At 31.7% G+C, this 21365-nt stretch overlaps 1 protein-coding gene across 1 annotated transcript in view; it reads left to right on the forward strand.

Moving 5' to 3' along the window:
• LOC107451568 (uncharacterized) overlaps positions 1-21173 on the forward strand; it is a 33621-nt gene extending 12448 nt beyond the window's left edge. Inside the window, exons 5-12 of the mRNA XM_016067712.4 lie at positions 3437-3592; positions 5708-5802; positions 7210-7307; positions 8887-9082; positions 13210-13334; positions 15480-15712; positions 17607-17766; positions 20898-21173. Coding sequence (XP_015923198.2) covers positions 3437-3592; positions 5708-5802; positions 7210-7307; positions 8887-9082; positions 13210-13334; positions 15480-15712; positions 17607-17766; positions 20898-20970 — 1136 coding nt within the window. The 3' untranslated portion in view covers positions 20971-21173. The remainder of the gene's footprint in view (positions 1-3436; positions 3593-5707; positions 5803-7209; positions 7308-8886; positions 9083-13209; positions 13335-15479; positions 15713-17606; positions 17767-20897) is intronic.
• Positions 21174-21365: the final 192 nt, after the last annotated feature.

The raw sequence follows: 21365 nt of genomic DNA on the forward strand, positions 1-21365 counted from the left end.
ACAGACAAAGCGTTAAGAACAAAATGAATTTCTTACCAAGAATTATGCACCAACATGAATATTTTTTTAAATAATTGTGGCAATAATTAAGACTGTTTAAAGAAATATCATGTGCATGGTAAAAAAGGTAGGATATATTGGCGTTTGGTTAAGATAGCTTTGAAATCTTTTATTAAGAAAACGTAGACGATCATTTTGTGGCATTATTACAAATTGGCATCGAAGCTCTTTGCTGCTTCTGAAGCGCTGAAGTCTGCACTAGATCAATAAGAAGCTATCCCTTTAAAGGTAAAAATATTTTTTCCTCTTTTTATTTTCTGTGAAAATAGCGTGAACGTTACTTTAAAGCTTTTAATAAATTTAGAATAGCATAAAAAAAACTATATATGTCAACTATCTGACTAAGCTGAAAGGCGGGAGAACTAATGTTTAAAATGAAAGCAAATTGTTCTGCAATGTTATCTGATGTGAAGATCCTGACTTCGCTAATGGACAGGCATGAACTCAAATGAAGAGGAATGTTCTTGACTAATAGTGTAGACTGAAGACGAAACCAATCAAAATTGCGGAGAGGTGAGGGCAAACTAATGCTTAAAATAAAGTAAACGCTGTCTGGTGTAAAAATAATAGACAGAACATTAATAAGACATGACAGAACATTTCAGACTTTTCTGGAAAACGCGTGAAGAACATTTAAAATGAAGCCTAATGAATTCTCATTGGTGTCTAGGGTAGAGAGAAAATTCTGAACCAAACTGACTAAGAGCATTTTTAAGGCGCGCCATCTTGGAATCTAGGTTAAATTTTTGATTCGTGTTTTCTCAATACTTTTTTAACTTGGCAAAGTTTTGATGATGTAGCATTATTAGACAACACAATACCTTTAAAAAAAAGGATAAAAAATAAAAAGACCGCCTTATTAGATTAGGAAAAATAGCACTTGATAATTCTTAGAATTTCTGCGAATTTTTCCGAGAAACTTTAAAGCAATAAAATGGTACGATTTGTGGTTTTGAGTAAGTAATTTAAAACAACACGTTTCACAGTTTTTAGATTTTTTAATGTCTAATCTTCGTGTTGCTTAAATGGATAAAAAAATAATAATTTTTGTGACACAAAAAATTTCCTTTAACGCTCATTGGATAGAAATAAACTGTTAACTATTTAAATATCCTTCAAAAACTGTAGATTGTGAAATTGCATTAGCATAATTTTGTCAGAAAAAATAAATAGAGAATCTGAAATACCGTATGCTTTATCTCTCAAATTCTGATTAGGTAACGATCTTATATTTCGCATGTATCGAAAGATAGTGCCAAAAAAGAGTAAAATCCATCATCAGTTTTTTGAGAAAATTAAATGAAAAAGATTAAATTAAAAGATTTTATCTCCCCGTCTCACACTTACATACTGACACTTCTCATATTCATACCCTGACTCTCTTATACCTTTAGTTTCAAACTGATATCTGTTGTAGAGAATAAATCTTCCTGACAAATGAAGAACTTCAAATGCTATGACACACTCAAATTAATGCTTACTACGTCTTTCGAATTGAAGATTTCAAAGTTTTTGTGGCCATATGTCATACACTTCGATTTTTCCGCAATTTGCTTCAACCAGAAACTACGTTTGAGTGCAATGTTTGGTGATGAAATCCTTTTGTTCTTTACTCTTTCTTTTTTTAATACATTCCATCGGATTATGTAAAAAGATCCTAAAATGATATCTAAAGTATTTTACGATTTTTTCCACGATTAATTTTGAAAATGAAAATGATAAACTCGTTTTTCCACGTTGCTCTTAGAAAATAAAATGCTCGATGTTCGTTGTGAACTGAACGCTTATGCCCAGAATAATTTTTCAAAGAGACCTTTGTGTGAAAATTAAGTTTTTTTTTTCCATGAAAAAAAAGCAAAATGCTCTCGAAAACTGTTTTTGTACATTTAAAAAAAACACGTGAAATTGTTATGTATTTTTCAAGTGAGCATAAATTTCGTGAAATATATCTTTTATTTTCATCATTCAAACAATTTCCTCATCTCAATAAAAATCCCACAAGAAAAATAGTAACTGGATTTTTTTAGTAGCCTTAAGTTATATGAAAATCTGTTACACTAATTTTATAATTTAGTTTGTTATTCCAGTTCAATTAAATAAAAAAGAAAGAACACTTGAAAGGGAGAAAAAACTATTTTCTGGAGGGTTGGTGAACAAGTGTTTAGATTGTGTTCGTTAAGTGTTTAGATACGTTAAGTGTTTAGAGTTGTTAAATGTTTTTAATTCGTTAAGCGTTAAGTGTTTAGAATCTTTCAGTGTTTCGATTCACTGTTATTTCTTGCGTATGTTTCGTAGGTTACATTAAAATTAAAATATTTTTATTTCTACATTATAAGAGTACTGGAAAAAAAGTAAAGCTCTTTAAATGTTTAGAGTTGTTAAATGTGTTGATTCGTTAAGTGTTAAGTGTTTAGAATCGTTCAGTGTTTTGATTCACTGTTATTTCTTACGTATGTTTCGTAGGTTACATTAAAATTAAACTATTTTTTTCTACATTATGTGAGTACTGGAAAAAAAGTAAAGCTCTTTAAAAGCTTAGAGTTGTTAAATGTTTTGATTCGTTAAGTGATAAGTGTTTAGAATCGATCAGTGTTTTGATCCACTGTTATTTCTTGCGTATGTTTCGTAGGTTACATTAAAATTAAAATATTTTTATTTCTACAATATATGAGAACTGGAAAAAAAGTAAAGCTCTTTAAAAGTAAGCATTCTAATCCTAATCCACTAATCAAGTCAGAGAAAAAAATAGTCATTTCATTTTTAATTCTGGAGTTGACTATTGACTTAGATGACTAAAAATTGTACGAATTTGAAAAACGAAAATAAGGTAAAATTTTGCGTTAAAATGTTTAGCATAATTTATATTCTTAAAATATTATCTAACATATTATGACAAAAATTCGAACTGATTCAATAGAAGAAGAAAAAAAAACTTTCTCGGTTTTGTTTAACTTTCATAAAGACTAGACTTTAAAATCATTATTTCGAAAACAAGTTTCAACAGGAACATGACGTATATACATATCGTTTTGTCTCTAAAATAAAACAAAATAGAAATTTTAAATGGTTTTACTGAAAAGGGTTTAAAATTTCATGACAAATTGCAATATATCCATTAGAAAAAGTAATAACCTCATGTCTCAAATCATATCTCAAATTGGCTTGATTGGCCATTGGCTTGAAATTTCGAAACTTTTTTAATCAAAATGTGTTTTAAAATATTTCTTTTTGTTTAATTTTAAATCTTAAATGAGTTCACATATGATAATAAAAGATGTTTTCTTATAAATAAAAAGAGTGTAATTATTTTCATTTTATATAGAAAAGAAATATTGCCTCTAGTACAAACTAAAAAATCAAAATTTATTTTTAAAAGGTTCACATCCCTTAGAAGGGCCGCCCTGGCTAAGCATAACCAAGGCAGATGAAAAAAAGAAATATGAAGTTTACGATGAAAGTGCATATATTGTGTTTGTTACAAAGGCAACGAGTAGAAACTTCAGGGGTTTCAACATTTCATGGGACTACGGAGGTAAAATTCACACTCCACAAATGTGTCTTTGTTTTAAAATTTCAAATAACTCTAAGTTGTCTCAAGTAAGTAGTGAACAAAGTCAACTCAATCGCATAACAAAGAATCTGGGTACAATAAAACGTCAAGACTACACAATAAAGGTTAAGATGTCTCACAATGATCTCTAAATGTAAATTTCAATAAACGCCACTTGCCCATCGAAGATGGAGAGATAGATACTCTAGCTCATACGGCTACAACCCTGCATCGTGGTGACTGGCTGTTCCTGGGTTCTGTCCGCCTCGCTTGACCCTGTAAAATTTTGTTCGTTCCTCTTCTAAAATAAGATTTATGTACTTGGCTCTCAATATAAAATTTTCATCCATATTTGAAGAATAGAGTGGGAGAAGATCTTAAGTACATTTTAGTGAATATGAGTACTGTTTATCTAATTGTATATGGTACTCTGCCAGACATTCGTCTGGAGCTGTGGTGATGACTATGGTAACGAGGTATGATTATTTTAAGTAGGGGTGAGGGGTCCCTCTTTAGGACTGGTTTCGGCGAGAGAAAAGGAGACCTCTTCATCGAAGCTACCCTCCCTAAAATGCCATCTTCTTGTTTCCATAGCACCAGACTGCCGCAGACTTAGTGGCGGTCAGAGTACCTATCTTAGACAAACAGTAAATCATTTTTAAAGTTCACGCACTAAAACTAAGAAATCGATGTTGTGTCTTACTTTCCTTCTTTAAGTTTCCTACTTCCAAAATCTTCTTTTTTTAATGCCCACCTGGAGAATGACCTATCATACAGGCATCTGAAGAGCAGATTTGTTGGCCACTCAGTCAGAGGCACCATATTAGGTGGGCCAACGTTGCTCCCACAGTAAGGACAGATAGTAGAGAAAATGAAAGAACATCCATGCCTTGCCCCGGATTCGAACCCAGAATCTTTCTGATGCAAGGCTCTGACCCCTACACAGGCAGATTAAAATTTCCAAAATCTATAAATGTCTAACTCTTCATGTTTTTCTTAATTTGTTGTCAAAAGAGAACATTTCTAAAGTTACTCATCGATGGCGTTCTTGGAATTTACTTCAATTCCGAAACCACTCAAAGATTGATATGTAATACCTTCATCCATTATATTTTAAAAATTGGAGAAAAAAACAACTTATGTGTAGTTAATAAGATTAAAATAAGATTTTTTCCTCAAAACCTCTGGGGGTACTGGATTGGAGATCGATCGTTCTCCGATTCAGGTCAAAATTACGATCTGTGGATGAATGAATGGATGTATGACTGAGTTCGCCCTATAAACGGGTGTGACGTATGGTGTGGCAGAAGTCGAATTCTTAGCCATAGATGGCGCCACTGGAAAACAAGAAGAATCACACCCCCTCTGCCTAAACAGGCATACGTCAACAACAACATAAGATTTTTCCAACAGAAATCTTTTTTTATTTTCAAAATGTCTCATACAACTTTTTTTCCCAAATCTCTTCATTTATCAAAAGCTATGTGAGTGATCACAAAATATCCTGGCACATTAATGTAAACAAACTTATAAAATAGTGTAAAGAAATAATTCATATTAATAATTAAAAAGCTAATAAAATCATGTTTAATAATACATTTCCGAATGGAAATCTCTCCCAACTCCTAAATCCGAATAGGAGTTTTCTCCCATTCTGTATTCTGCTAATGTCAATATCCCAATGTTTATACTTTTTGATTTTTGTGGCCAAGAATTTTAATTGGTTGGGGAAAGTATTACATTAACTATTAAATTCCTTCTGAAAGACCAAACACGTGAAAAGTTTCAAAACAAGAATTTTTGAATTAAGACGGATTTGTTCCGTCTTTAACACGCCATTTTGCTTATATATGATCATCTGGTTCCGATATCATAGGTCACATGAGTGAGTATCCATGATTTTTTTCTTCTTCTTGAAATGAAAGTACACAATTTATGTATGTATGTCGAAAAATAACCCCCAAAAGTCAATGTAAAACTAAAAAGTATTCCTAAAACCATCACTAAAAACAGACCGAGTTCACTTATTGATTAAGCTTGCTAATATGGATGGAAGGGAAGCTGAGCTAAAAATATTTTTTTTCTTTTGCTTTATAGATACAACTATAGAAAAACCTGAAATTGATGAGAAAAAAGACGTGAGGGAATCTGCTCCAATATGTATTTATAACATTACAGCAGCAAATGAAGAAGTCAGTAAATGCTATTTTTATTACCATTTTCCTTAACCCTGCAACTAACACTACACCTGTTATCACCTAATAAAAGTTTATTTTATCATTCGTCACCTTTGATCACCATCGCTGCCTATCCTGCAATAGATATGTGGTTATAAAACTCCCCTTAGTATCCATCTAGCTTTAATCTCTACTTCAAAAGAAAAGACAAACTCATGAGTCAAATATCAAGATCGGTGCAAATGTTTAAGAAGCTCAGTTAATTACTTATGAAACCAGCTTCGTACGGTTGCTTTCCATCGATTATATAAGGCACTTAGTTTTCAACTCTGTATTTTTGTAATTAAAAACCCAACTCATAAAATAAACAGCCGATACGTCAGAGTGGTGAGTTAGTCCATCGGCTTCGATCCGAGTTCGATTGGCTAGTGGACAATGTGATCGAACTGCACTTTCTCCTTTCGTGTAGGTCAGTGTTTCCCAAAGTGTGGTACGCGTACCCCCAGTGGTACGGGAGCAGTTTAGCGGGAGTAAGCGTTCTTATGCGAAATATCTTGCGACAGACCAAAATTTAAAATTTTTATTTAAAAACAAAGCTAGCCATGAAAATTTATGATGACGTATTCTTCTATTGGCTATTTTTTGCGGAGTTAACAGTTAATAATTAGTGGTGTCAACAGCCAGTTGTGATTTTTAACTTTGGTGCAATTTTTTTATACTAAAGGTTTGTAATAAATTCCACTTATTTTTATTATTTTTATAAAATAATAAAAAGGTATTTTAAGTTATTAGCTAATAAATTAGCTAAATATCTAAAGTATTCTCCAATTTTCGAAAGTCTTCGCCAAATGCAAATCGTAACAATTTTTTATAATTAAATTTTTCCCATAAAAAACTATTTTACGGTAGTTTGTTTCAGGCTTATATTATTTGGACCCAATTCTACTTGGTTATGCGGGGCATCTATCAGAAAATACTGAAATCGAATAAAAAATATTGATTTGTTTAAAAAAATTTGTTTTGACGTAATTTTCACGGCACTGCAAAGAAACATGCAGTGGAATGCTTAGCGCGGACCCTGATAATATAATTCATCACCTACGAAACCTTATTCCATGAACTGCCCTGTTTTCAAAACTATACTATCGTGATGTTTTAAGGAATAGATAAATTTTATAGCAACATCGAAATTTTGAAAAATATTTCTAAATTTCGGATTCTATGAAGATATGTTTTTTTTTTGCCTCAAACGTGATCTTAAAGTTATTAATAAGGTATTTAGTATATAGCTGGCAAATAATATTTCAAACTAGACATTAAACAAAATAAGGTGACCGTTAACATTTGAATTTGTTAAAAAAAATTAATCATAAAATAATTTATTTTGAAGGTATACAGTAAAATACTATTTAAATTTTACAGTTTGCGAACAACACACCAGGAGATTATTTCAAGGATTTTCGTGAAAACTTCGCTAAAGTTGCAACTGATGTCAGCGAAAACTCGGATGATGTAATTAGGTGAGTAAAAAACCTATGAAATACCTGAGCAAAATTAATTTTAGGAATTAAATATTACCTTTAAATCAGAAAAAAAAAACTTATTTATGTTGGTTTTATCCAAAAAGTATATGACCTTAATTTTTCGTGCACGCGTAGATAAAAATTATAGCGAGACCCAGTTTGTTGCAAGTTAGAAATCCCTTCTACCGAAACCTGCGATTAATTGGCGTTGACAGGTGAGAAACACACCATTGCATTCTTATTTTAAAATAATGTAAAAGTAGCGTTTGTTCCTTCATGAAATGTTTCGTGATTGAGGATCCCGTTGAACGAACTAGTTAAGCCCGAATTTTCCGAATTCGGTCATAATGCATTTTTGACTAAGGGCAATAAAATTGTTTCGTTTGGTGTAAGACACGGTCATAATTATAAAATAAGCCTCGTCGTGAGCAGTAAATAGTGCGAAGGAAACCTATATAAATCAATCGTCTTTTTAAATTGCTTTTGACTCTCACCAGCATTTTGTTAATCTGGACTAACCTAGTTCTTTAACCAAACCCTTCAATTCTTGAGAACTTCCATGAGGAAATGTAGAAAGAAATTCAACAATCAATCCGAAAACGTAATGTTGGCTAACATCGAGAGTGGAAGAATTGGTAAAGCAGCTTTAAACATGGCTGACTTCTATAATAGCCCTTTCAACATCAAGAAATAAAGCAATTTTTGCTCAAGCAAGTTTCCAAATGATCCATGATGATTGAACCAGGTTAAGTAAAGCGAAGCTTACCCTGGTCCACCCCCTTAGGGAGCATTCAGGAATTACCAGGTGACGGGGCATTGCGAGAGCTCATTTTCAGTGGAACAGAGAACTGGTAGAGCATGGACACGAAAATTCATGGCCCCGAGTCACGCCCAACAAAAGCAACACTTACTCGTCGAAGATAAAGAGGGGCGGAAAAGCTCCAAGTGCAAGACCCGCGGGCCGTAGGTGCCAACTCCGCTGAGACTCAGGTCAGCCAGGGCTGACCGCAGGGAGACAACACCCATCCCGCGATCAAGAGAGCAGCCCTCCGACTGGAAGACCCCAAACCATATACACTTTATTACCAAAATTACATCCACGTTAAGTAAAGCTTGCGCATAGTATGAATCCAAAATAAACCAGTACGTCACATTTTGACCTCATTTTAAGCATAGTTCACGCGATTCCTCTTGCCGTACAAGTTTTCCTATCTCAATGCGATTCAATAGTGATTTTTAAGGACCCTATTTTTGTTTTCTTTATTAAGAAATTCTCTTCGACGAAGAGTAAAAAATTCTCACATAAAAAGGGAAAAAAGGTGCAACTGATTCATAAGCTTTGCATCGATACGTGACATAGACGACATTCTTGTTTTATTTACTTGCGGACAAAAAAAAAAATATGATAAGTTTTAATAACTACGTATTTAATTTTTTACATGAAACTATTCTGTGATGCTAAAAAATTATAATAATAATTCTAAAAATAATAAACAATTGTTTGTAAATTTAGTCTGTTAGTGCAAAACATATTACTATGAGTCTATAATTCACCACTGCTCTTTTCATTATCTAGCGCTTCTAGTGTCAGCGTTTTTCGAATATCTGGAGTATTTAAGGATGATAAATCCAACGAAGCTCTGTACGCAATGGTTAAAATAACAAAGGATTCCACTCAAGGAGAAGCAGCTTTCAAGAGGAAAAAGCTGGAAGAAATTATAACTATATACAGTAAAAAAGTTTTAGAGAAAGAAATAGTGGACAAATTTGAGGTAATATTTCTTTTAAATCCGATTAATTAAAGTTTTGCTTGAAAAGTCTTAATTGTTTTCTAAAGAAAAAGAGCCGGGAGAGCCTAGTTAGTAGGACACTGGGTTCATGTTCATTGTAAGGTCGTAAGTTCGAATCATGCCGGCAAAAGCCTTCTCGTGTATTAAATGGTGATTGGTGAACTTTAAATCTGCAGGGGTCATAAAGCCCTTCAAGTTCCCATAACAAATCAATACCTCTGGGCAGAATTGAGATTGATCATTCTCTGGTTCATGTCAAAATTACAATGGGTGGTAGAATAAATGGGGTATGAATGGATTCTCTTTGTAAAACGTGCTCTGACGTGTGCGTGGCTGAAGTCGTATTCTTGGCCATAGATGGCCTCTTCTGAAAAACAAGAAACGCGCTCTCTGCCTTAAAAATTTCTTGGATTCCCATAGTAGGCTTGGTATTCTTGGTATGAATGGATCCTCTTTGTAAAACGTGCTCTGACGTGTGCGTAGCTGAAGTTGTATTCTTGGCCATAGATGGCCACTTCTGAAAAACAAGAAGCGCGCTCTCTGCCTTAAAAATTTCTTGGATTCCCATAGTAGACTTGGTATTCTGTGGCGAGCTGGACTGGTAGCCAGACGTGGACTATACGGGTAAGGGTTTTGCAAACCTAGGTACGTCTCCACGTCTGGAGGAAAGAAAAAGTAGGCTTGGTATTGACAAGTGGAGGTAGTAACAAGAATTAAAAAAAATAATAATTGCTTCCAGATATGTTTTCACTAAAAGAGAAGTGTATGAACAACTGCGCAACGGCAACAGTTTTCCTATGATTGAATTGATACATCGTGACTATCACAAGTAAAAAAAAACTTAACAGACATGTATATAGGAATGAATTCATCCAATTTACTATTAGTAGCTAATGCTGTTACATCATATCTGATAAGTTTTACAAATGATTTACAAAAATACAAAAAAGTTAGACTTACCATACATTCAAAGCTGAATAAACTGACTTCAAAAAATGTAAAAGCATTGAATTTTCAGCGCAAAAAATTGAAATTAACACAAGTTTGATGTAGAAAATATCAGAATACTATTTCTTCAAATACATTTCAGCACTTTAGTTCAATGCTGCCGTAAATATGAAAAACTGATGTAAACGACGAAAAATTCGAAATTGAGATTTTTATTTATTTGGCATTTTTTTCTTTAGAATTCAGTTTTTTAGTAGTTTTTAGAAATTTCGTCTCTGAGTAAATCTTTAATTTGCAGACATAAAATGCCGCAAGTCCAAATTACAATTGAAGAAACAATGTTACTTAGCTGTCTATTCAAGGTTATCTTTCCGACTAGTAGAAAAACAGATTTACGATGATGTTTGTATTGCAAGTAACTGTGACCGATGGAAAACAATAACCTTTGGCAACCCTAGAACTTAAGTTTTTTTTTTTTTTTTTCATCTGCCGCTTTATTTCTTTAGCATCTTGCGATAATTCAGCACATTCTGATTTGAAAATTTCTGGTTTTACTCAGAAATAAAAAAAAAATTCAAGTCTATCGCGAATTAAATATTTTTATATGAGTGAAATCTGCGAAATCTTCAAGATTACAGAACATTGTCTTCGACCTTGTGTTCGATCCTGAAAAACGTACGACTTTTTTATATAAATGTTACGGATGTACTTATTAATAATAACCCGTTATTATTAATAATAAACAGTTTTTTTTGGTAAATGTCTTGCAACAAAGCACATTAATCACATTATTATTAATAATTGCCAAAAAAAGTTTAGCAAGTGTAATTATCTAGGCATAATCTATTCAGACTTAAACTTAAACGTAATTTTTAATATGTTTATGTGCGGTGATTATGAATCTGCCGTTCTAAAGTTAAAACAGGAACTACAAGTAATACGGATTTTTACTTATATTTTAATTTAATATAACAGCTTTAAAAATTCAATTTGCTTTCTTATCATCATATCTATTTGGTTATTGATAATTTTTGAAATCTTGAGTTCATAAATTTTCATATCGTTACAAAAAATTAAGAACGGATATTATAAATATTTGGATTAATTAAAGTTGCCATTGCCCGGTTTTCCCTACACTGATTTTATGAATAAGTGCCACTGGCCGATACACCCTACAGTTATGTTTTTTACTGTCAAGTGCGTTGCATGATACACATTCATGATACCCGACACTGATATTTTTTTTAAAGTTAAGGGCAACAGCTCAGTACACATTGACGAGGTATATCCTACACCGATGCGGTTTTTTTTTTAGGTACAAATAATTAAAAAGTATTGAAACCGTCTAGAATAAAGTATTTGTACAACATACGAACAGCATTCAGAAAGGGTGAAGGTCCACATCTAAAGTAAATAAGAAATTCACATTCGTTAGCTGGTTGCAAAATAACCAATATGCATGCGTATTAGAAACTCTAGCCAAATGGATTGAAAATCTTTATACCAACTACATTTCATTGGTAACTATAAATAATAACCAGCAAATATAATAAATTTCGATAGATAATTCAATTTAGCCGACTTGATCGTACTTTAATAAAATGGTGAAGATGATGTTCCAAAGACGGATTAAAAATTTCGAAGAAATTTTTCAAAGATGGCCAGAGGACAGATGTAAACTTCTTGAAATCATCTGTAGCAAAAGAAGAAATCTGTAGTTAAACTTTCTGACGAGACACTCCTCCCACAGATGAAAAAAAATATTTTTTTCATCCTAAAAAATCTTGGATTTCTGAACGGCAGTTATTATTTTGGAATAATATAAAAGCATCTGAAACATCCTGAGATTTAATTCATGACACCTCAAATAACTTTATATAAATATATGCAATATTGTTAGTATAAAACTTGTTTAACCATTATTCCGTTTTATTTTCTTATTTATTTTTGATAACTTGAGGAAAATAATCTTAAAAACATATTTAAATTTTAAACCCAATCCAGAAGACAAGGGAACTCCTGGACCAATCAATAGAAGAAATGTGCCTTCGTGGAGGACTTTTTTGATGGAACTAACCCGCATTTGCGTTACATGGAAAGGAAAACCACGAAAACATCTCACGGTTAGCCTGACAGCAAGCGGACTCTAACTCATGATCCGTCTACCGCTGAGGATATTTTACGTCAGCACTGCGCCGGTCACAGAATTTGTATCGACCAGCCATTGCTGGGATTCGAACCCGGTTCACCTCATTGGAAGGCGAAAGATTCATCTCCTGAGCCACCACCGCCCAAGAAAAATATTGGGGAAAAAAATTTTTGAAAATAAATAAATGAAAAAAAATTTCACGTCGTTGCAACAACCTGTTGTGCACGAGCAACTCACAAAGGGGGGGGGGAATAATGCGTCAAGTTGCGCTGATTTTTAATCTGTTTAAACTCGCCGAAGTATTATCGATAGGAGAAAACCATCGTAATTCCTAATTTGTTTAAAACTTACAGATTAGTAAATTTTTTTCACAATATTATTAATGCAATATTAAGGTACGTGTATAACTAATTTGAAATATTTTTAATTGATAGTATTAAAACAGCAAGAAAAATAGCTGTTAGTTGTTTAACTTGAAATCTTTCTTGAAGCACTTACGATTGGTTTTTCAATTACACGGCAGAACAATAGTTGACTAAATATCAAACTATCATGCAATGAAATAAAAATTTTAATGTACGCCTATAAAATTCCAATGCCATTAGACCGTTATATCGTAGAAATATATTGCAATCTTAATACAATGTCTAAATGTACCAAATTACCTTACTTCTAGACTTGGTTATACCATACTACGTTTCAACTTGTTCATTCAATTATCTACGAATCAATTTATTATCTTGTTAAGGTTGCAATATTTTTGCACCGTTTAAGTTACGGTTATAATGTTTCTACATTGCACCATTTTTTTCCCTAGGACTTTACAGATTTGCAGATCTGGTGTTCTATGCCAGTAGAAATCACATCCTCCTCATATCAAATATTCGAATAATTTGGAAATTTAAATTAGAATTTGTATTAATTAAGTTATTCATAATTTTTTTTATGTATTTTGAATAAAAACTGCAAATATTTTTTTAAAAAATTTCCTTCTAAAATCTTAATTGTTCAGTTTAGAAAATGTGAAGCTCCTTATGTACCTGAATCCTGGTTCTATTTTGGCGTAATCTTAATAATTCCAGTCGTCTGCTTTGCTTTGATTCTCTGGATATGGAAACAAAATCCTATTGCGGAGCAGTGAGTATTCAAACTTCTTAATTTCAAAATTCAAAATTGTCTTATTGTCGCCAAAATTCACTTTCATTGAAATTAGTTTTCTACAAAGGCAAAGAAACAATTTCATTGATGTATGAAAAATATTTTTATTGAAGTTTGAAATTTTATTGATTTGTAAGTTTATAGACGTTCTCAAGATCGAAAATATAATATTATTATTATATTTTATTATATAATATTATACTGAAAATATAATATTATACTGTTATTATTTGTATTACGCCTAATAAAACATTTCAATATTTTATAACTAGTATAGTAAAATTAACTAGTATAGTAAACTAAACTACTTCAGAAATGATAAAAATGCCTAAAAAGTAAAAGATAAGATTAATAAAAAATATATATTTTAAACATAGGTTCCCTTACTGCATGCGTAGTAAAATAATAAGTTTTAATCAAAAGTCTTGAATCGAAACACTCATCGCAATACTTTTTATCGCTTTAATCGTTAATGATTTATGATGTCTAGTTTAAGTACACTCATAACAAAATATTGTATTATTACACGGGTATTTGACTATTTTTTTTAATTTTATAATTACATTAGACTATTTTTTTAGGTAAGCGTGAATTTATCACTCAATAAAATATAAATTTAATTCAATCATCCCGATTTTTTTTTAATTAATTTCATTGAGTTATACATCTTCCATTGCAAAGACTGCTGTTATTGTTATTGTAGTTAATTTACGTCGCACTAGAGCTGCACAATGGGCTATTGGCGACGGTCTGGGAGACATCCCAGAGGATAATCCGAAGACATGCCATCACAATTTTGAACCTCTACAGGGATGGCACTCCCGCTTCGGTAGCCCGACGACCTGCACGCGAAGTCGAGCACTTTACGGTAGAACAGTTTAACGAGGACCAATACCGCACACTCTCGGTCCCTACGCAGACTAATCCAAGAGATCACCCACCCGCACACTGACCGCAGCCAGTGATGCTTGACTTCGGTGATCTGCTGGGAACCGTGTCTTTACGATCAGTCCACTGCGGGACTTGCAAAGTCTGCATTAAAATACATTATGTCTCTTTTAGTGGTGCTAGACAGCGCTTTTTTAGAGTGTGTCTCTGAAGTTCTATTGTTGTAACAAAAATGATTTGCTAGTTTATTTATTAAGTTTACCATTTGAAATCAATTTCTATAGGCTAAACTAATAATAACTATAGGCTAAATAATTCTTAATGTTCTTGAGAAGATTATAATTCGAGGTTATCAGAAGTGTCTATGATAGATAAAATTTTGAAAACCTTTCGAAAGCACCAAAGTTAAATACATATTTTTAAATAATTATCTCCAAATTACTTAATATATAATTGCTCATATTTAAATAAGTTTATCTTAAACTACATTTCTGTACGTCTACATTATAGAACAGAGATTTGTTGCACACGTACGTTTGTTGTATTGACTACATAACTATGAAATTATATTTTATCTATACTTTATTGAATGGCATGTTATATTTGATTACTTATTAATAAACAAATATATTATCTTCATTTTGTTAATTTAATTTTAATATTTATTTTGTTGTTGAACAATGTTTCATTGAGTACAATTCCTTTAAACTATCTTAATATCACGCTTTTTTTAGTAGAATCACCAAAAAAAAAAATTGTCTATAAAACATGGGTTTGCCAGCTAGACGATTGCCCATTATTTAATAAAAAAATAAAATATCCAATATTGACGTTTATTTATTACCTTTTCCACGAAAAATATTTTTCTCTTCATCTATCAACAAAACTATCATTACTACAGTATAAAAAAGGTCATCGACTTAAAATATTTACATTAAAAATATCCATTGTTATTAAAAACTGAGAATATTATTTTGATTACTATTTATTTTTTAATCTGACAAATTCTCTAGTTCTCGACAAATTCATTATAATTAGATGTTTAATTCTTTCAATAGAAATCCTGACAGTTAAAGAATAAATTCTTTACATATGAGTCAAGTAATAAAATCTCGTCATGGCGGTGTTTAATTTCAGTTAAATCTCCTGTAATATAGTAAATACATAGTAATGCAGCATTTCATTCTGTTATTTAAACGTATTAAACATTCAAATTATTTAAACGTAATATTTCAGTTATGAAAAGAAGAGAAAGTTAAAGAGAGCGTCTTTTACACGAAGATCTCAACACGAAGAGACACTAAATCCTAGGTTTTATGATGTAGACAATTGTGATTTTGCTGTGCAGTCTGCAACTGAAAATCATTACATAACCGTGCCTAAAGTTCAGCTAACGAATGAACAGGGACGAAGGATGACTTTAAACCTCTCCGATACATTGCTGTGTGGCGATAATGCATCTGACGATGGTAAGTTTAAATTTTGGGGGGGAAAAATTTAAGTTCTATAATTTTAATCGTTGGTTTTGTTGAAGCAGTAAGAGTTAGTTCAACCGACTTTGCTTTAATGGAAGAGAAGGAAAGGGTTAGGTCATTTCGAACAATATATAAAAACAAAAGAGCTCGAGAAATAGAGTCTCATAAATGAGTTGACCCGGGTTCGAATCCCAGTGATGGCTGGTCACTCGGCACCCATCTCGCACCGACTACAGTGATAACGTAAAATATCTTCAGTGGTAGACGAATCGAGAGTTAGTTTCCTTGCTGTCAGGTTAACAGTGTGAGGTTTTCCTCTTCATGTAACACAAATGTGGGTTAGTTCCATGAAAAAATCCTCCACGAAGGCAAATTTTTTCCAATACTTGATCCAAGAGTTCCCTTGTTTTCTGGATTGTGCTAATAATTACAGAAAGCAATATCCAGAAAACATCGAACTCCTGGATTAAGTATTAAGAGAAATTCGCCTTCATGGAAGACTTTCTGACGGAACTAACCCCTATTTGAGTTACATGAAGAGAAAAGCCACGATAACCTCCCGCATTGTTGAAAAATACTGGAGAAAACGTGTACTGATGTTGCTAGTTTGTATGTGACATTTGTTAAATTTGTACAGAAGCATTTACAAACGCTCAATCCATAAAGCAGTAGATTCGATAATCTAAACAGTTGATATGATCAGTGCTAAGTCATTGTCACGTATTTCGAAAGATTCTTTAGTAGGGTAAACTAACCAGTGAAGGAACACTTAAGCTTCGCTTGCCTTTAAAAAAATCATATTAATTTCAAAATTCGTAATTTTGGTTAAATGACAGTGTCAACATATTTGTTACTAATTGCAAATTATGTAAAAAATTTTTAGAGAACTTACATAATATTGTTTTAAAGTTTTGGAGGTTCAAATAACAAGTAGTAAGAAGACCCAGTGAAGGAACAGCTCTTACCAGTGAATGAACACCCAGTAAAGGAACACTTAATTTTGTTATTTTTTAATGCTCTTTATGAATTTGTAAGTCATACAAATATTTAAAAACAAGCCTATTCTTGAAATTATAACATATAAATACTTGGAAAATGTTAACTTTTCTTTGTAATCATGAATTGAAAATTAAAGTGTCAACATATTAACACGTACTGTTAATTCACTGGGAAATCTATGCCCAGTAAAGGAACATGCCTGTTCCCTCACTGGTTGGAAGTTTTTTTTCGTATTTTTAACATACTTTAATTAAAGTTTATCTTTTATTTTCATTAACTTAGAAAAAAAACCAGTAAAGGAACAATTGTTCCTTCACTGGTTTTTCATCGTTTGGTGATCCAGCCCCCCTTATAACACACCTGGTAAACACCCCCTTATCTCAGTACTTTATTATGCTATGATGGGTAAAAAAAAAATAAAACGTAACTTCAATAACTATATTTTGTATTCTCTTTTTCACAGTGAGAAAAATAAAACTATTACATGCAATTAATTCCACTTCAAACATATAAATACAATCACTCACCATATAACTTTTTCAAAGAAACAAGGTGTTGCAGAGATAATAACAAATTCAAAAATTTTTCCTGAGAAGTCTATTTGACCAGGTAATCCAAAACATTGCTAGATGACTTCCTATTGTTTGGCAGTAAGCTATTGTTACCAATCATTCTATAAAAAAAACACTTTCAAATTCTTATTTTTAATCAATATATATGAAATGTTCCTTCACTGGTTGGTTTACCCTATTCAGTTAAATTTAAAAGTTGTAAAAAAAAGTGTCAAAGAATCTCGGGAGATGTCTAAAAAACTAGTTTATGGTGTTAATGTGTTGACACTGAAGGCTGTTTACAAGTAGTACAAATCGTTACTTTTTTATTTTTATAGAACTCTTCAACAAGATGTTTACACATAAAAGACGAAGCGATATACTGGAATTGCAACGTATGCAAAGGACAAACAGATTGTTTTTAACCAATGAGGGAGAAGATAATGCGGCCTTTGAAATGGATCAAGAAAGAAATGCTGAAACGGAACGAAGGCAACAGTAAGTGCCATATTTGAAGAAATAAGTTCAAGTAAATATGCGGGGTTCCAAAGTCTGGATACAAATTTGGGAACCCGTATTTCACATATACATAATTCCCACCCTTAATATATATTTTTAGAATCCTTATCAAACATGATGGTAAAACAATACTCACAAGTTGATATTTAAATGAGAAAGAATTAAAAAAAATGCTATCGAAGTATTCAGAATCACCACTCAGTAAGGCGGGACGGAAAATATCAAAACATGTTTGATTGCTTATAGAAAACGCAGAGAATTTGAAAGATGATTATTAGAAACATTTAGTGTCAGTTTCGTACTAGCTTTAATATCGGCCCCTTATCTGTATGCTCTTCTTCTACTTCATTTCTAACAAGGATTCATACATAAACATTAAGGGCAGTCACTAGGAAATATCTTGGATAATCATATGTGGATGGAATGTTTATTATTATCCATTTTTGCATAAATTTTTAGTTCTATTTTTTTTTTTCATTTATTTGTTAAGAGAGTCATGTTATATGAGGTTAAAACTGTGTGATTGATACGAAAAAGTATACATACAGAGAACCAAAAAAATAACACAATCAACCTAAGTCAAGGCACTAAATTTAAACTTACTATTTGCAATCAAATTTAAAGTTGGTGAGTAAGTTTCATTTTGTTTTAAGTAACTAAATATATTATAGTGCTAAAATACGGCGCATGGAAGAGTTCTGATATAAAGCATATAGAAAATCCCCCTTTTCTTCTATTTAGAACAAAAACAAAAAAGTCACCCCCACTTTTTATCTCCGTAACCATTACTTCTTAAAACATTAAAATCTTAAGACAATTTTATTTTGATTTAATATTATTATTGTTAAAAAAAAATTTCGATTTTTAAGTTTCTACAATATTTTATGGGTCGATAACCAAAAAGTTCTTCATACTACATATGTTAACAATTTAAAAATTGTTCATATTTTTCCGAAATGAACAATTTTTAAACTTAAATTTCATGCTGTGCTCTAAATAAAAAATTTCGGAATGAAGTCGTCGGTTGTTGGCGTATTAAGAGACAATCCAAATGGTACGAAGAGTTGACTTTATAATATGCTAATTATTTAGTGCTAAGTTCTGATTAAAGGACGAAATCAGACACAAAACAAAATTACTCCCAATAGAGGAATTCGGCATTTCATTTTATTTTATTTTATAACCGTCGTTGAACAGCCGGTTGAATTTTTTGGGTTCACGGAGACTAATGTTCAACTCCGTAGCCTTGTAATTTTGAACCCAATACAGAAGACAAAGGGAACTTCTGGATCAAGTATTGGAAGAAATTTGCCTTCTTGGAGGACTGTTTTATGGAACTACCCCGCATTTGCGTTACATGGAGAGGAAAACAATGAAAACCTCCAACGGTTAGCCTGACGGCAAGGGACCTTAACCCATGATCCGTCTACCACTGAGGATTTTTTCACGTCAGCACTGCGGTCGGTGCGATTCACATTGGTCGCTGGGTTTCGAACCCAGTTCACCACATTAAAAGGCGAACGCTCTATCCCCTGAGCGATCACATCACTGAATTCGGCATTTAAAATAATAGACATTAGGACAAATTCGGACCTAAAATGTTGGGGGTCACCGTCTTCTAGAAGATAGGATCTCAATAGTTCTGCGATCTAACGTTTGGGCCTCCTAATGTTAATTTCACTTTTTGCATATTTCGCCGCATTCGATAAAAAAAAATTTTTTTAATATTTAGCCCAAAGATAATACACAGCAAAAATAAATTTTTAACAATTATTTATTAATATTTTTACTTATCTAATAATGATCGCAAATATATTGACTAGTAAGGTGTATAAACTTTTACAATCCAACAATCATTTTACAGTTATTTTAAACAGTGTAATATTAAACAAAACGCAGAATTTAAACGAATTCGATTTAATTCTTTCTAAGTTATAATATTTGAAAAATAGTCGTACGCGTAGATTTTAAATTCTCAAGAATCAGGAGAATGAATTTGTTCAAATTTCGTAATTTGTCACTTAAAGTTACACAGTTTGAAATTTTGTTAAGATTTATAAATAATCAAATAGTTACTGCTGTGAACAATTTTTTCCAGATTGTGTTGGTACCATAATTTATTTTGTATATTTAATTTTTTTAAAATCTTAACCAAAAATATAAAAGATTTCGCTAAATTATTTCTGGTTGTTTTCTTACTTAACAAATTTTGGATTAAAAAACGGACACAAAGAAAATTATTATCTACCTGTTTATATACATACAAAGAAGTGTTTTCAAATTATGCAATGAAAAAATTATGCTCAGAATTGTAGCAAACAAATCGTCAAATCCTAGTTACGATTTCGGTATAAAAAGAAGCAACACTTGGCATGTTTTATATATTTTCTTCTTTTAAAAAAAATTCTTATTATATGCTTAATAGACATGCAATAATATACAGGGTGATTCTGAAATAATACGACAAACTTAGAGAGGAGGTGGGCCAGCAGATCATTAAGATTAGGAATTGCATTAAAAAACCATGACCTAAGATTTCTATGTTTTCGATTAATATTGTCGCAAATTGAGCTTAAATTTGGCTCAGTATTAAATTTTTAATCGTAATTTAATGACTTAGCGACTAATTTGATAACTTCATTAGATCGCTACATTATTATAAAATAGCTGTTTCTGCATCGATTTGAATACAATTTTCAACAATTATTAGAAAGCATAAAATTAAGAGGAAATTAGATAATTTAACTAACTGAAAATGCCAGTTCAAATGCATACATAAAAACAATTCATAATATAGAAGCGCTCCTAGTGTCGTACGTTGGCATATCCGCTCATGGGTTCCTTTAAATTCTTTATCCCAATGATGTGCCTCACCTCCCCTAAGAATTTGTCTCATTTTAAAATCACCCTGCATTTCGTCCTGTTCTCTTAAATCAAAAAGTATATGGTAAAGAAATTCTGACAGTTAAGAAAGAATTTGTTTTTACTTTATAAGGAAATATATCTGCTTTCTTTAATTTATTTTCTTCCTGGTTAAAATTTTGCTCATTCAAATATTAAATTTCAAAAAGAATAATTTTATTCTTACATATAATATTCTTGTTTTTCAGTGATGATAGGACAGATCATACCTACGAATCACTCAGATCATCAGCAAGCTTATATGAGAACACTAGATTATAAAAATGGTCAAACGCAAATATATATATGTATATAAAAGAATGCCATGGTGCTTTTAAGAAATTTAGTTCCCTTCAATTATGAATAAAACTTAGTTAAATCAAGTCCATAAAAACTGTTTTAAAGACATTTGTTAGTTATGTTATACATTGTGCTTTGTGATTGTTTTAATATTTTTATTTAATAAAGCTATTTTTCAATATGAATTTCAAGATTGATGTCTAAAGCACACAAAATCATAATTTTTAAGGACACAAATATTTGGTGTCATTAAAACGGTTAATTCTCTCATAATATAAAGGAAACAAAATTCGCATTCAAAGAATAACCGTCAATTTTTTGTATGCTATTGGCGAATAAAATTAAAACAGTTTACGAGAAATTACTAGAAGTTATTC

Source organism: Parasteatoda tepidariorum, chromosome 7 (assembly GCF_982258835.1).
Source record: "Parasteatoda tepidariorum strain Cologne lab strain chromosome 7, Ptep-v5.0, whole genome shotgun sequence".
Classification (NCBI taxonomy): Eukaryota; Metazoa; Arthropoda; class Arachnida; order Araneae; family Theridiidae; genus Parasteatoda; species Parasteatoda tepidariorum.